The sequence below is a fragment of the Petromyzon marinus genome, chromosome 12 (assembly GCF_048934315.1).
Source record: "Petromyzon marinus isolate PM22_M1 ecotype Great Lakes invasive population chromosome 12, UKy_Petmar_22M1.pri1.0, whole genome shotgun sequence".
NCBI classification, from domain to species: Eukaryota; Metazoa; Chordata; class Hyperoartia; order Petromyzontiformes; family Petromyzontidae; genus Petromyzon; species Petromyzon marinus.
The window spans coordinates 252,855-266,193 of record NC_133678.1 but is presented as its reverse complement, the minus strand read 5'-3'; the positions used below and the strand labels follow the sequence as shown (position 1 = coordinate 266,193).

Genomic DNA, 13,339 nt, shown 5'->3' with positions numbered 1-13,339 from the left:
AAACCACGTTTTGTTTCACACGCGTTCCCTGCCTCTGCAAAGAGTGAAATCCAAGCCGTACTTGAGTTACGAGAAATGCACCATTTAGCGCTTGTTGACTTTGAGATGGCTGCGAAGATTTGCTGACCAGCGGCGTAAATCATAGAACCACTGTGACATCCAGACCTACCCAGGCGCTCTCTCCCTCCTGCTCTCTCCCACTGTCTCCCACTCTCTCCCATTCTCTCCACTCTCTCTAACCCTCTCCTACCCTCCCTCTTGTATGTTTTCTATATTTTGTAAAATAAATGCACACGTATAGTATTCGCGATTGCAGTAAAGTTATGGATTTGTGTTGCTTCTAGAGTTAAAAAGTCTCACGTTCACTTTCCCGCTCTCTCTCACTCTCTCACTAACTCTCCGGCTCTCTCTCTCTCACTCACTCTCCGGCTCTCTCACTCACTCTCCGGCTCTCTCTCTCACTCTCCGGCTCTCTCTCTCACTCTCCGGCTCTCTCTCTCACTCTCTGGCTCGCTATCGAGTGGCGCATTCCACCACGTCCGGTGCGATTGTCCCCGGAGCGTTTTCTGTTCCGCCAGTCGGAATGCGCCGCATCCTGCGTCGCTCGCGATGGACGACATGCGGGTGAGCGATCATGTCCTCGAGTTTGATATTTTCTTTTCGGATTTGGTGTGGGGGGTGACGGCAGTGTGTCCTGGCAATGTGGCCGCGTGAAGATTTCTTATTTTTAAAAATGTTTGAGCGGTAGGGAAATCAAGACGACAGTGGTAAACGTCGGGTAGGAGACTCCTATGCTGGAGGAGGCCTTTGCTAGCTGTGAGAGCCGCAGCGTAGGGGATGCCACACGGTGGGGCTGGATGTCGTAGCAGGGAACCAATTTTGACGTAGTTTGTAATGCAATGAGAAAGCGCAACGGGTGGGGCGCTGAGTTACGGGTCCCATGCTGAGAACCCCAAGCCTTTGAGCCTGAATGTCAGACCCACAACGTTATCCTAACATAGTTTTTGCATTCACATTCGTACAAAGTCAAAGGTTCCCCATGTAGCTCCCATAGACTGTAGGGTGAAGAGCTCCCCAGGCCATCATCGTCTCTCAATGCTGTAACGCATCACTCCGTCTCGCTCCTGCACACACGAGTCATTCTATCGCTCCATCTCCGCGGTAGATATCCTCTTGGTCGTCACTTCGTCGTTAGTATCAACCAACGGGCATTGTCCGTTACAGTCACAATGTGTCCTGCATAGACACGTCCCCGTCATAGTAATGTGGAATTCCCACCGCTGAATATGTAGAGATTTAAAGAGGAGATGAATGCCAATGCCTCAATGCTCATTTGGCCAAGATGGTATTTCTGATTAAGTTAAATGAATACCGTGTTAAATCCAAAGTGATAGAAAACATTCCTAAAGCCTATAAAATATCTGATTGGTGTACTCCTGCTTGGCCTGAATTCTCACATGGGGAATTCAGGCCAAGTACTTTGAAGCAAAATTGCCTGAGAGAATTTGGGCTCTGCGCCAAAATGACAGCCAACTGATGATGACGTTGTGCGGGACCCGCCAGATGTCTCGGGCGGAAGAGTGGGCGTCTCAATCGGAAGGTCGCGAGTTCAAATCTTGGTCAGGTGGTATCGACTCTGCTCTGGGCTCAACAAAATTACTACCGTCAATCCACTGCTGGATGAAGCCCTCCCTAGACCGCCGCCATCACCACTCACGGTCCCGCAGAGTGATATTCCTCTGAGCTCTCGTACGTGATCTGATCTCGTCGCTCCGTCTCCGCGACGGACGACTCTCCCTCCACAGATTCGGCAGAGGCACGCGCGCTCCGCTTCTCGCACATCACCCCGGCGAGCGCGCGCGTGCTCTGGAGCGCCGCCCGCGGCGCCGTCACGCAGTACCGTTTATCGTTCCGTGCCGCCAGCGGGCCCGGCAAGGCGGTGGTGCTCAAGGTGCCCGGCGATGCCACGGCCGTCCCGCTGCGCCGCCTGCGGCAGAACACCAACTACGACGTGCTGGTGTACCCTGTGTACCGCTCTGGGGAGGGCCAGCCCATCAAGGGCCGCTTCTCCACCGTGCCCGGTACGTGAACGCGCCTCCGTTGCGTCCACCACTGCCACCGTCGCAATCGCCGTCTTCGTCATTGTCGCGGTGGTTTGATGACGTCTCCGCCCTCCCCCCCCCCTCCTCTTCAAGCGGTAAAGTTCCGACCCCCGCGCGACCTCCGCGTGACGGACGCATGGGCGAGCAGCCTGCGCGCGTCGTGGCGCCCGGCGCCAGGGCCCGTGGTGGCGTACCGCGTGGCCTATGCTGCCGAAGGCGAGGACGCGGCCTTGCCTCGTGAGGTGATCGTCGGGCCGCACGACTCTACGGCCGTTATCGATGACCTCCGGTAAGAGGGGAGAGGGGGTCATAGGTGGAGCAAGGGGGTTTGGAGGGGGTCAGAGGCTGTCCACCGTCGCATGAAGCCGACGGTGGCAGTTTTGGCATGAGTGTTTCTCACCGAGTGTTTTTCCGGCACTATGGTGCAGGCCTGACACGGCGTACGTGCTGAGCGTGCACGCCATCTTTGCCGATGGGGAGAGCCTGGGACTCGAGGGGAAGGCCTCGACTGGCGACATGGAGCCGGAGCCACCGACTATGGAGCCGGAGCCGTCAGGTAAACCCAGGGCCCGGACCGCGGCCTGCACCTCGGGCTGGAATTTATCGCAAGAAGATGCAGCATTGTCAGGGGAATCGTTTGAAAAGGCTGCATAATGTATTGAATAGCTGCACTCTTGCCTTGAGTGAGGCATCGTGTCTAACCCACAGGAGGTTCTCACAGCCAGCTTCACAATCCAAGTCTGCATTAACCACACGTACTTGTGGTAAAACATACAAACGTGCTTTGATAATCTATGCATTGTCCTTGAAGTTGATTGGCTTACACCAGGGACAGATTCCTTATGGGCTTGTCTCACCAGTCTGAGACCAAAGAGCGCCAAAAGACAAACAGCACAAAGATAGGCGCAAATATCAAAGCATTAATGGCTCGTGTTGAGCAGTGTTTATATGACGTTTATTTTCTCATCGAAAGAGATCCCTGACCTTTTTTTAGGCCAGCGTGATCCAGTGGTGTGTCCAGTGATGCCGGCTTGACTCACGCCCCTAGGGAATGGGCATGCAGCGATGAGTTTTTCAAACTCTGTGAAGAAGCCTGCAGTAATTAAAATCTGGCAATGGCGGTGCGAGCAAAACGCTGCCTTGAGCTGAGTCGTTTTGTCCTCTGCGCACTTTAACTGCTCGCAGGGATTGCTCTTAAGTAACAGCATGTACTGCATGTGTTGCATTAATTTAACGCGTGTGTGTGTGTCTGTCTGTGTCTTTGTTTGGCCTTGATAGGTGCTCCGCTAACCGCACGTTACCCAGCGGTCTGTCGGGCTGCGCGTCTTTGTACCCTAACTGAAGTCGGCACGCTGTGATCTTTACACGCGTGCGCATAACGTGTCGCGACTAGAATAAACGTGCATGCGTGCTTGCGTCGGTGTGTGTATGAGTGCATGCGTTCCACGGGTGAGAGCGTCAGCAACAATAAAAAACCGAGCGAGTGACCCCACGTTGCGCCCCTGTGGACGTCTGACCCTGATGCGTGAAATGACCGCACGCTTGTGCCAATTGTAAATTTCTGCCGAGTGTCTGGGGAACAATAAACGTGATGACGCGCGTGTGATTTAATTTCTGTCGCGTGTGTCAGCGGGGGTGTATTTTTTTTTAAACCGCAATTTTCCGTTGTTTCCTCGCGCACGGCCGATCGGTGCTGTCGCCTTGGTTATGCGCATGCCACGGTGGCACTCGTTGTAACCGCATGGCCACCGCCAGACCAGTGAGTACCTCCACTCGGCCCCGCCACCATCACCACCATCGCCATCACCGCCACCACCCCGCTCCCCCATGCATGGCCATCGCTGTCATCAGCACGGAGCGGAATGGCAGTAACAGCAACGGCAGCAGCTCGCTCATGCGGTGACCACAGGCCCACCTCACACACAGCATCGCACGTTCGTCCGGTACCGCATACACGCACATAACACCGCCACCGCCGCACCCTACAGAGGCACAACATCGCACACTCACAACATCACACATTGCACACGCAACTTTGCACCATTTCCCTATACAAGCAAGACCATCACACGATGCCATCAACATCAATCGCATGACATTCTATCCTTTTGTGCTTATTTTAAATGGTCAAATATTTGTTTGTTGTGTTTGTATACAACTCTTGGTCAAATGAAATCTGTGTGAATTGCATGCCTCATATTGCCTGTCATGTCTGCATGCATTGCATTCAGAGTGCCCCTTTTCTCATGAAATTAATTGAATTCACGAGCCCATGGTTTCCCTAGCGCATTCTCGTGTAGGATAAGGATACCTGTGTCTCAGGCTCAAAACACACAAGTTGCTTCACTTTTGCGCAGTTGGGAATGCGGTGCAATCTCTCTACTCGGCACAACCCATCTATTATCAGTCTGCTGCATTGAGGTTGCTTCACTTACAATCTGCACCCAGTTCATCCATCGCAGTACCAGTCATCCAGGCATTTGAATATTGTCTAAACCGACCGTTAGGTGCACAGAACATCGCACGGGTAGCTCAACACAACATCTTCAAATACAATAGAATTTGGCCGATTTTAAGTTTCACAATGTATAGTTCTGTACTTCTTTTATGTGACCAGGTGAAAGCTTAAGAGATCAGGTTAGGAGTCTAATTTGCAAGAGCGAATTGGGTCACCAAAATGTCGAAAGCAAAAACATAAAAGTGCAGTCATGAAGCAAATAGAAGACGGCGGCGGTGCAGAAGAATTTGGGCAGACTTTACAGACCGCTCGTTTGCATGCCTGCGTGTGTGTACTCGTGTGCACGTCTTGGTGCGTGTGTACACGTGTGCATCTGTCTTTGTGTGTGATCGCGTGCGCTTGCGTGTGTGTACTCGTGTGTGCTCTGCGCTGGCACAGGCGGGCGCTTTGCGTGCTCGGCGCCGCACGCTGACCTCGTGCTGCTGCTGGACGGCTCGTGGAGCATCGGGCGCCACAACTTCCGCCTCGTGCGCCAGTTCCTCGAGGCGCTCGTGCACGCCTTCGACGTGGGCGCCGGCCGCACGCGCGTCGGTGCGATCCTCCTCCGGCACCACCGCCACCACTGCCACCACCACCACTACGGCCATAGAGTAAAACCTCTGTGGGCTTACGGTGCTTCTTCGCCGCAGCAGGAGGAGGAATCGCAAAACTAAACCAACTCGAACTCCTGGGCCCTTTTGTCATGGCGAGCAAGCCTCCACGTTGGTATCTTGCCTCCGGAGGATGAGTCGCCGTCGTCAGCTGCGCGAGAAGAACAGCAGCCGATTAGTGTTCGATTGATTCGAATCCATCTACCGGCGCAGAAATTGCTCAAATATTTTTTTTTTATCTTTAATCCACATAGCTATATTATTGCTGTCGATTCATCGACATTTTTTAACCAATTACTCTTACCGCAAACCCATATCCTGCTTCTAGAAGGCAGGAAACCCTTTGCGAGCTACGCAGACCGTGGCACAGCTAATGATGTCGATGGGCTCGCCACGCCCCGTCTACCACACCTCCCATCCAGCGGCACACGTTGGAAGAGGGTTGAGACTTTTTGTTAACCGTTGAGTCCAGAAAACAAACCGATAATCCGTTGAGTGATGTTTATCTATAGCTGTTAAAATCAACTGTGGTGTAATAACTGGCAATTGATTCGGAAAACGGTTGTTGGTTGTGGTTACGGTGTAAGAGCCATAATTGTAATTGTGCTTGCTCTCCCACAGGCCTGGTGCAGTACAGCGGGGACCCACGCACCGAGTGGAACCTCAACTCGTACCCCACCAAGGGGGCCGTGGTGCAGGCCATCAGGAGCCTGCCCTACAAAGGGGGCAACACCCTCACCGGTGGGGGTCACAGCAGCGCGCTTCCACGCTCTTATTCACACGAACACAAATATCTCCCATATAGCCCTCTTAGAAAGCACCTTCAGAGACCGGCATGGCACACCAGTGGGTGGGTGGCCAGCACCACACTCGGCCACCTTTGTCTCCCTAGTGGTACATTACTCATTTGAAGCTGTGCCAACCTAGGGGGGAGGCCCAGGACCATTTCATAAAACGTCACTGGTGTTGGTAGTGAGCGGGCATCGAACTCGGGTGGCCGAGTTTGTAGCACAGTGCGCTAATTGCTACACTACTGCTCCCCACACTACATACAAAGACACACAGGCACGTGCTCACGCGTTCCTATTCCTATTGAGTGCCCTGCTCCATTTGGTCCTTTGCCGAATCCGGCACTGACTCTGTAGTCTCGTGTTTCTGTGGTGGGTTGGGGGGTGATGCGGTGGTGGCGGCGATTGTGGGGCAGGCCTGGCGCTCTCCTACATCCTCCAAAACAGCTTCACGGCGAAGGCGGGAGCACGGCCCGGCATCCCCAAGATCGGGATCCTGGTGACGGACGGCAAGTCCCAGGACGGTGTGAAGGGGCCCGCGCGCAGCCTCAAGGACGCTGGCGTCGAGCTCTTCGCTATTGGTGAGCAGCCACCGTGAGGAGTAATAGTCACAGCCACTGCGCAGGGTCACAGTCGCAGTCACCACGTGGGGTCACGGTCGCAGCCGCCTTGCGAGGTCATGGCCGCAGCCACCTTGCGAGGTCAAGTCGCAGCCACCTTGTGGGGTCACGGCCGCAGCCACCGCACGAGGTCATGGCCGCAGCCACCTTGCAAGGTTATGGTCGCAGCCACCTGGCGGGGTCACGGCCGCAGCCACCTAGCGAGGTCATGGTCGCAGCCACCTTGCGGGGTCACGGCCGCAGCCACCGCACGAGGTCACGACCGCAGCGCTCTGGGGCGCACATTGTCGCGAGGGATCGTGACACTATGGTTGTGTGTGTAACCGTGCACAAGCATGCATGAGTGCACACGTTTGTATACTTTCTTAGCTTTTCCGCTTTTGAACGTCGACAGCACGGGAAGATGAAGTCAGTACAGTGTAGTTTTAGCGGGCGAGCTCGTGTAAGCAGCTGGTGCAGTAAATTATCTACGGGGGGGGGGGTGGGGTTTGTGCTCCTTCCAGGTACACAGCGGTTTTACTGGCTATGCTGTAGAAGAAGACCTTGAGTCAAGTGTTCGGATATCTAGATATGCCTACTGGCCTCCTGCGCACAAGTGACGTTCCTGAAGCTGGGGAAAGAGAGGTACAGGCTACATTTGCGCAAGTGTGTCATCATTGATGGGAGAAAGTCCCGCACGCCTGGACAAGTCCAGATGCGTGTTCATTACATCTTGAGTGGCACCAGACGAGCGCCTGGGGCCATCCGGGGAGGATTTACCACCGAATTTCACTCTCGTTTGATTCACGAGCTCCGCCCCATGTAGAAACCTAATTTGACGGCTCAGAGCGGAGCGGAGTATGCGGAGTGGAGTGCATGAAGCAGAGTCAATGGAGAGTAGTGAGTGGAGTGAGTGGCCATGCATATCGAGCTCCAGGTTTGTTTTTAGGATGCAGCAGCAACCCAGGCCACAGTGGGGGCTCCCTCCCGCAGAGCAGTGCTCCGGCCGCTCTGCTGTCTGTGGCGAGGATTTATTTGCCTCTCATAGTTTAGCTGCCGGGCGAGGTTTTCTGTCACTGCTGCAACGCTTCTCTCTCACTCTCACCGATAGTACTCCTAGCTGGTAAATACCTGTGATGCCATGCGTTTGGAATGCCAAGCCTAGCAATGATTATTTTAAGCGGGCGTTATTTAACCCTCTTTCATGAGCATCTCTCAAGCCTTTACAATGTCTGAGCTCCTCCGTAAGGGTCAGAGCTCCCACTTGTTAGTTACGCGAAGAGATGGATGGGACTCTCCAAGGCACAGAGGAGGGTCCTGTGTTCTGATAGATTAGGGTCACTTCTGGTCGAGCATCCTGCTTCGAATGTTGCAACTGATCACCCGGAAAGGTTCGAGTCCCTGGGGTTTGTCCTTTGCATGTGCGAGCAGGTTATCCCCCCTCAGCTCCACGGTTCCACAGAAGCCTCATCCCATTCTCCCCACGTTCCTCGCCTCGTTGGATACAACCAGTGTCTCAGATTAAATATTCCAGACGCTGGGTAGCGTTTATAAAAGTCCGGCACAGCCACGCCCCCCCCCTCCCTCTTCCCTCATGTCTGAGTGATGTCATCAGCTCTGTGTGTGCTTCCCGATGAGCGAGGTAATGCAATTTTGGTTGGGATAGCCCTAATGTGATATCCTGTTATAGGAAGCTATCATCATCTGTAAGATTGTTCTGGGTCTCAAGGGGGGAGGGGTCGATTGCCCCCATTGCCCCACCCCGTGGATCAGGACACTACCGACTCGCTGAGCTTGACAGAGGTTCTCAGCAATGGCAGTCGGTCCGTGGTGTTCATATCGTCATGTGACGAGGACGTTTCATTCAGAACTGTGAGCAGTGTATCATCACCTTGTGACAGAGAACAGCCCTCAAAAGATGACGTTGCAGAGCTACTTCTGGATTGGTCTCTCAGGGCACAACGTGCATATGCCCTGCAGGGTGTTCATCACGTCATGCCAAAGCGGACGTAAACTAAATTAAATGAAGACCTAAACTTCATCATGGGACCTCCTTTGCCAGTACCAAAATATGAGAATAGTTTTTCCCCTTTTTTCTGGCAACAAAACAGGTGTTAAGATGTTAAAACACCAAACTGAAACCTTGAACGAGAACTCATGTCTGCATTAACCACAATACTTGTGGTCAGAATGCAAACAAAAAACATGCTCTGATAATATATGCATAAAATTTTGATTTAAAGCTTTCGTGACTGCAGGGATTCATATTCTTGGTTCTTTCGGTAAAGTCACGTAGAAGGGTTTTCAAACCTGATCATGATTGCTTGTGTTGCAGTCGAAACGTCGTGAGAATTTTATTGTTTTATATTTTTATAATGTTATTGTTTCCCTTCTACGTGACTTTACCGAAAGAACCAAGAATATAATTTATGCATTGTCTTTGAAACTGATTGGTCCACACCAGAGACAGCTTTCTTTCGAGCCTAGTCTCAAACGGTGTTAGACCAGAGGACGCCAATAGGAGTACAGCACAAAGACAATGCCACTATCAGAGTAATGAGAGGTCGGGATGAGCAGCTTACATCATGGGACGCCTTTTGGCGTCCTCTGGTCTAACACCGTTTTGAGACGAGGCTCGAAAGAAAGCTGTCTCTGGTGTGGACCAATCAGTTTCAAAGACAATGCCACATATTATCAGTGATTTTGTTTGCATTCTGACCACAAGTATTGTGGTTAATGCAGACATGATTCCTTGTAAAAGGTTTCAGTTTGGTGTTTTAACATCTTAACACAGCTGTTTTATTTCCAGAGAAAAGGGGAAACCAAGACCTAAACTTAATTATGATTATTCGTGTGTTACAATGCTTTAATTGGTCATCAGCCTGAAACCATCAGCCTTAAAAACCTGGTTTGTAATCAAGAGCGTCTGAAACTTGGATTCAAACCCAGTGCTCCAACTAGGGAGCCACCCTGCCGCCTCGTTGTCGAGCACAAAGCTGATGGGCCTCGAACACAAAGCTGATGGGCCTCGAACACAAAGCTGATGGGCCTCGAACACAAAGCTGATGGGCCTCGAACACAAAGCTGATGGGCCTCGAATACAAAGTGACCAGCGGCTTAGAGTACGAGCGAGAGTGCAGCAAATACGAACTCAAGGAAATCTGAACGTTTCTTATTGGCCACTCTTATCATTGGTCCAGTCCATCACGAATGCGCTGTGGCTGATCACACGGAGTCGGGTCTTTGCAACGCCACTGTGTTAAGTCTGTTCCAAAATCGGCTCAGGACCCTGAAAATCAGCCGCCAGTAACTGAGTCCAGGTCTCCTGGCCGGAGACCCCAGTGAAGCTGGGCTGGCCGTATCGCAGCACAAGGTTGGCATGTGTGTCTAGCAGCAGCAGCGGCAGCGCCACCGTGGGGTGCGGATCATAGACGGCGTCGATCGTGGTCCGTTGAGGCCGCCACTGCGCACTGCGCAGCGTGGACAGGCACTCTGGCTGTCAGTGCACGACGGCCGGTGAGCAGTTGCTAGAAGCACCGTCCAGTCAAACCCCTGATGCGAGCGCCAAACGTTGCCTCAACGTCGACAAGGACACCGAGATGCGTTACATCAGCTCGACACTTGGAGGATGTCACAGCTGTTCACGTGAAGGGACCTCAAGATTGTGGTGTGCTGGAGGAGAGAGGGAGGGAAGCATTGCGTACTGCAGTGTGGTGGTTGAACAGATTGTTTGAGGAAACGGTCCGTCTGGTAGAATGGCTGCTTGACGTGGCTGAGGTTTTAGGGTTAACGCAAGGGTCGGCGGAGTGAAAGACGATCGCAGGTCCCGCGCCCCCTCCCATGCCGCCACTCCTGTATTCCCTGGCCGCATTCCGGCGCACGCGTGCGGTTACGTCACGGCTGGCAGCTCCTGGAGGAGCGCTGCCGGCCCAGCAGCTGCCCTCGCGGTGCAACACTTTATCGTTTCCTTAGTCAAACCATGAAGCGAGCCTTTGTGCTTTCCACTGCTGACATTAATGGCTTTTAGCATTGCGCTCCGGCATGTTCCGGTTTCATTGTTATTACGATTATTTTACCCAGGAAAGCCTCACTGAGTCTCAAGACTCTTTTTCAGGAGGGTGCTGCTGAGTGTTTGCGGCAGGCGGTGACGCGTTTCCCAGTCGAGTCATTTTTCACTGGACCGTGTTGCCGGCACACAATGGCTGAATATTTTAAAGCGGCGTCATGGGGATCTTTAATATCTACCCAGCGACAGAAAGATTGTTACAAATGAAAACCATCGCGGTGAACGCGAACGACCCTGAGACAAATTCCGGCACACCGCATCCACAATACATGTCACTATGGCTGCGACTGTGCTTGTTAGCCACCTGCCACCTACTCCAGTCTGCACAGTGACCTGGAGAATATTTTTCGCACGCAGCACACCACATCGAGAATACCTGTCGTTGTGGGCGTGCGTAGGCGTGAAGGAAGCGGACGAGGCAGAGCTGAAGGAGATCGCGTCAGAGCCGGACGAGATGCACGTGCATAACGTGGCTGACTTCGCGGCCATGAGCTCCATCGTGGGCGGCCTCACCAAGACCGTGTGCGCGCGCATCAGCGAGCAGGAGCGGGAGATCGTCGGTGAGTGCCCTGCCACGGGGAGCTGGGGACAGCGAGGGGGGACACGCGAGGTGAAGGGGCTGTAGCTGAGGGGTAGGGCACAAGGTGAAGGGGCTGTAGCTGAGGGGTAGGGCACAAGGTGAAGGGGCTGTAGCTGGGGGGTAGGACAGAAGGTAGTGAGTTCAACTGTATGTTAGTGTATTTCTATCTTCTCTCGTGTACTTACGTCCGTGTGTCTGTGTGCGTGTGTGCGCGTGTCTTTGGATGCACGTGCCTCCCGCCTCCGTGAGTGTGTGTGTGCGCGTGTGCGCGTGTGCGGCTGCGTGCATGGGTGTGTACGTGTTTGCGTACGTGTGCGTGCATGTACATGCGTGCGTGTGTGTGCGTGTGTGCATGTGTGTGTGTACGTGCGTGCGTTTGTGCGCGCATGTGTGTGTACGTGTGCGTGCATGCGTGTGTGTATGTGCGTGCGTGTACGTGTGTGTGTGTATACACGTGTGCGTGCGTGTGTGCGTACTTGGTGGCTCGCCCTGCACCGTGGGGGTAGCTGCGGCGAGCATTGCCGATGCCGGCCCCCAGGCCCCGCGTGACCTCGTGACCTCGGAGATCACGACCACGAGCTTCCGCGTGTCCTGGACGCGCGCACCGGGCCGCGTGCTCATGTACCGCGTCGTCTTCTACCCCACCAAGGGCGGCCAGCCTGACGAGGTGCGGAAAAGGTTCCCTGCGTAGCCCACGCAGGCTGTCGCGGCAAGTGGTGTCAGCGAGCGCCTATGAAGGGTGACACGGCTCACGAGTGGGCGGGGTGGCCAGCACCATGGCCGGCGGCTGCCTTTGTCTCCCCAGAGCCGATGTTTAAGACTGAGTTGACCTAGGGGAGACCTGGGATCGGTTCAGATATTCGTCGCCGATGCTGGCCATGAGCGAAAATCAAACTCGGGTCGCCGGGTTCGTAGCGCATTGCGCTAACCACTGTGCTACAGCTCCCAACTCGAACACATGTGCGCACACACGTAGATACGCATGCACACACAGATATTCATACATTTACCCTATGTCCAGGAGGACATCCCTAATACACATGCACACGTAGACTGTGCTTGTATTAACTTTTGTATGCAGGTGTCGATGCAAGCACGAGTGTGTGTGTTGGTAAGCGGTAGTGTAGTGTTTAGCATGTTTCACGATGAAACCCATGGCCCAAGTTCAATTCCCGCCCATCTGAATTAGTCCTAGGCCTCCCCTAGGTCAACTTAACCTCAAATTAGTATCTGGTGCATTATTTAAACATCACCACTCTGGGGACAAAGGCGGCCAGGCGTGGTTCTTGCCACCCAACGCCCCGTGTGCCATGCCGGCCTGCACAGGTGCTCGCTAACAGTACCAGCCCCAACAGTCTTTTAAGGCTGCACGCGGGATCTCTGTCTGTGTGCTCGTACATCCGTGTTCGTCCCGGCTCGCATACCCGTGGCTCGCTTCCTGCAGGTGGTGGTGGACGGCTCGGCCAACTCGGCCGTCTTGCAGAACCTACTGACGGCCTCCGAGTACCAGGTGGCCGTGTTCGCCGTCTACGCCAGCGCGGCAAGCGAGGCCCTCCGTGGTTCTGAGTCCACCCGTGAGTCCTCCCCCCTTCCACCACGACTCAACCAGTGAGTCCCCCCACCCCCCCACGACTCCACCCGTGAGTCCCCCCACCCCCCAACGACTCCACCCGTGAGTCCCCCCACCCCCCCACAACTCCACCCGTGAGTCCCCCCACCCCCCACAACTCCACCCGTGAGTCCCCCCACCCCCCCACAACTCCACCCGTGAGTCCCCCCACCCCCCACAACTCCACTCGTGAGTCCCCCCACCCCCCACAACTCCACCCGTGAGTCCCCCCACCCCCCCACGACTCCACCCGTGAGTCCCCCCACCCCCCACGACTCCACCCGTGAGTCCCCCCACCCCCCCACAACTCCACCCGTGAGTCCGCCCACCCCCCACAACTCCACCCGTGAGTCCCCCCACCCCCCACAACTCCACCCGTGAGTCCCCCCACCCCCCCACGACTCCACCCGTGAGTCCCTCCACCCCCCCACGACTCCACCCGTGAGTCCCCCCACAACTCCAGCCGTGAGTCTCCCTCCCGTGACTC

At 54.5% G+C, this 13,339-nt stretch overlaps 1 protein-coding gene and 1 long non-coding RNA gene across 5 annotated transcripts in view; one reads left to right on the top strand and one right to left on the bottom strand.

The window, feature by feature from the left end:
* The window catches only part of LOC116941729 (collagen alpha-1(XII) chain-like), a 109,909-nt gene that overhangs the window by 29,621 nt on the left and 66,949 nt on the right, over positions 1-13,339 (top strand). For all 4 annotated transcript variants that reach the window (XM_032953088.2, XM_032953087.2, XM_032953085.2 and 1 more), the window contains exons 16-24: positions 1,806-2,081; positions 2,196-2,391; positions 2,531-2,658; positions 4,999-5,151; positions 5,832-5,951; positions 6,415-6,579; positions 11,062-11,223; positions 11,750-11,910; positions 12,688-12,817. In XM_032953088.2, coding sequence (XP_032808979.2) covers positions 1,806-2,081; positions 2,196-2,391; positions 2,531-2,658; positions 4,999-5,151; positions 5,832-5,951; positions 6,415-6,579; positions 11,062-11,223; positions 11,750-11,910; positions 12,688-12,817 — 1,491 coding nt within the window. The remainder of the gene's footprint in view (positions 1-1,805; positions 2,082-2,195; positions 2,392-2,530; positions 2,659-4,998; positions 5,152-5,831; positions 5,952-6,414; positions 6,580-11,061; positions 11,224-11,749; positions 11,911-12,687; positions 12,818-13,339) is intronic.
* On the bottom strand, positions 3,023-11,858 carry LOC142924310 (uncharacterized). Its single transcript, XR_012941494.1, has 3 exons — positions 11,720-11,858; positions 11,040-11,245; positions 3,023-5,361 (listed from the first exon to the last, which is right to left on the bottom strand). It is a non-coding gene; the product is annotated as an uncharacterized LOC142924310 (long non-coding RNA).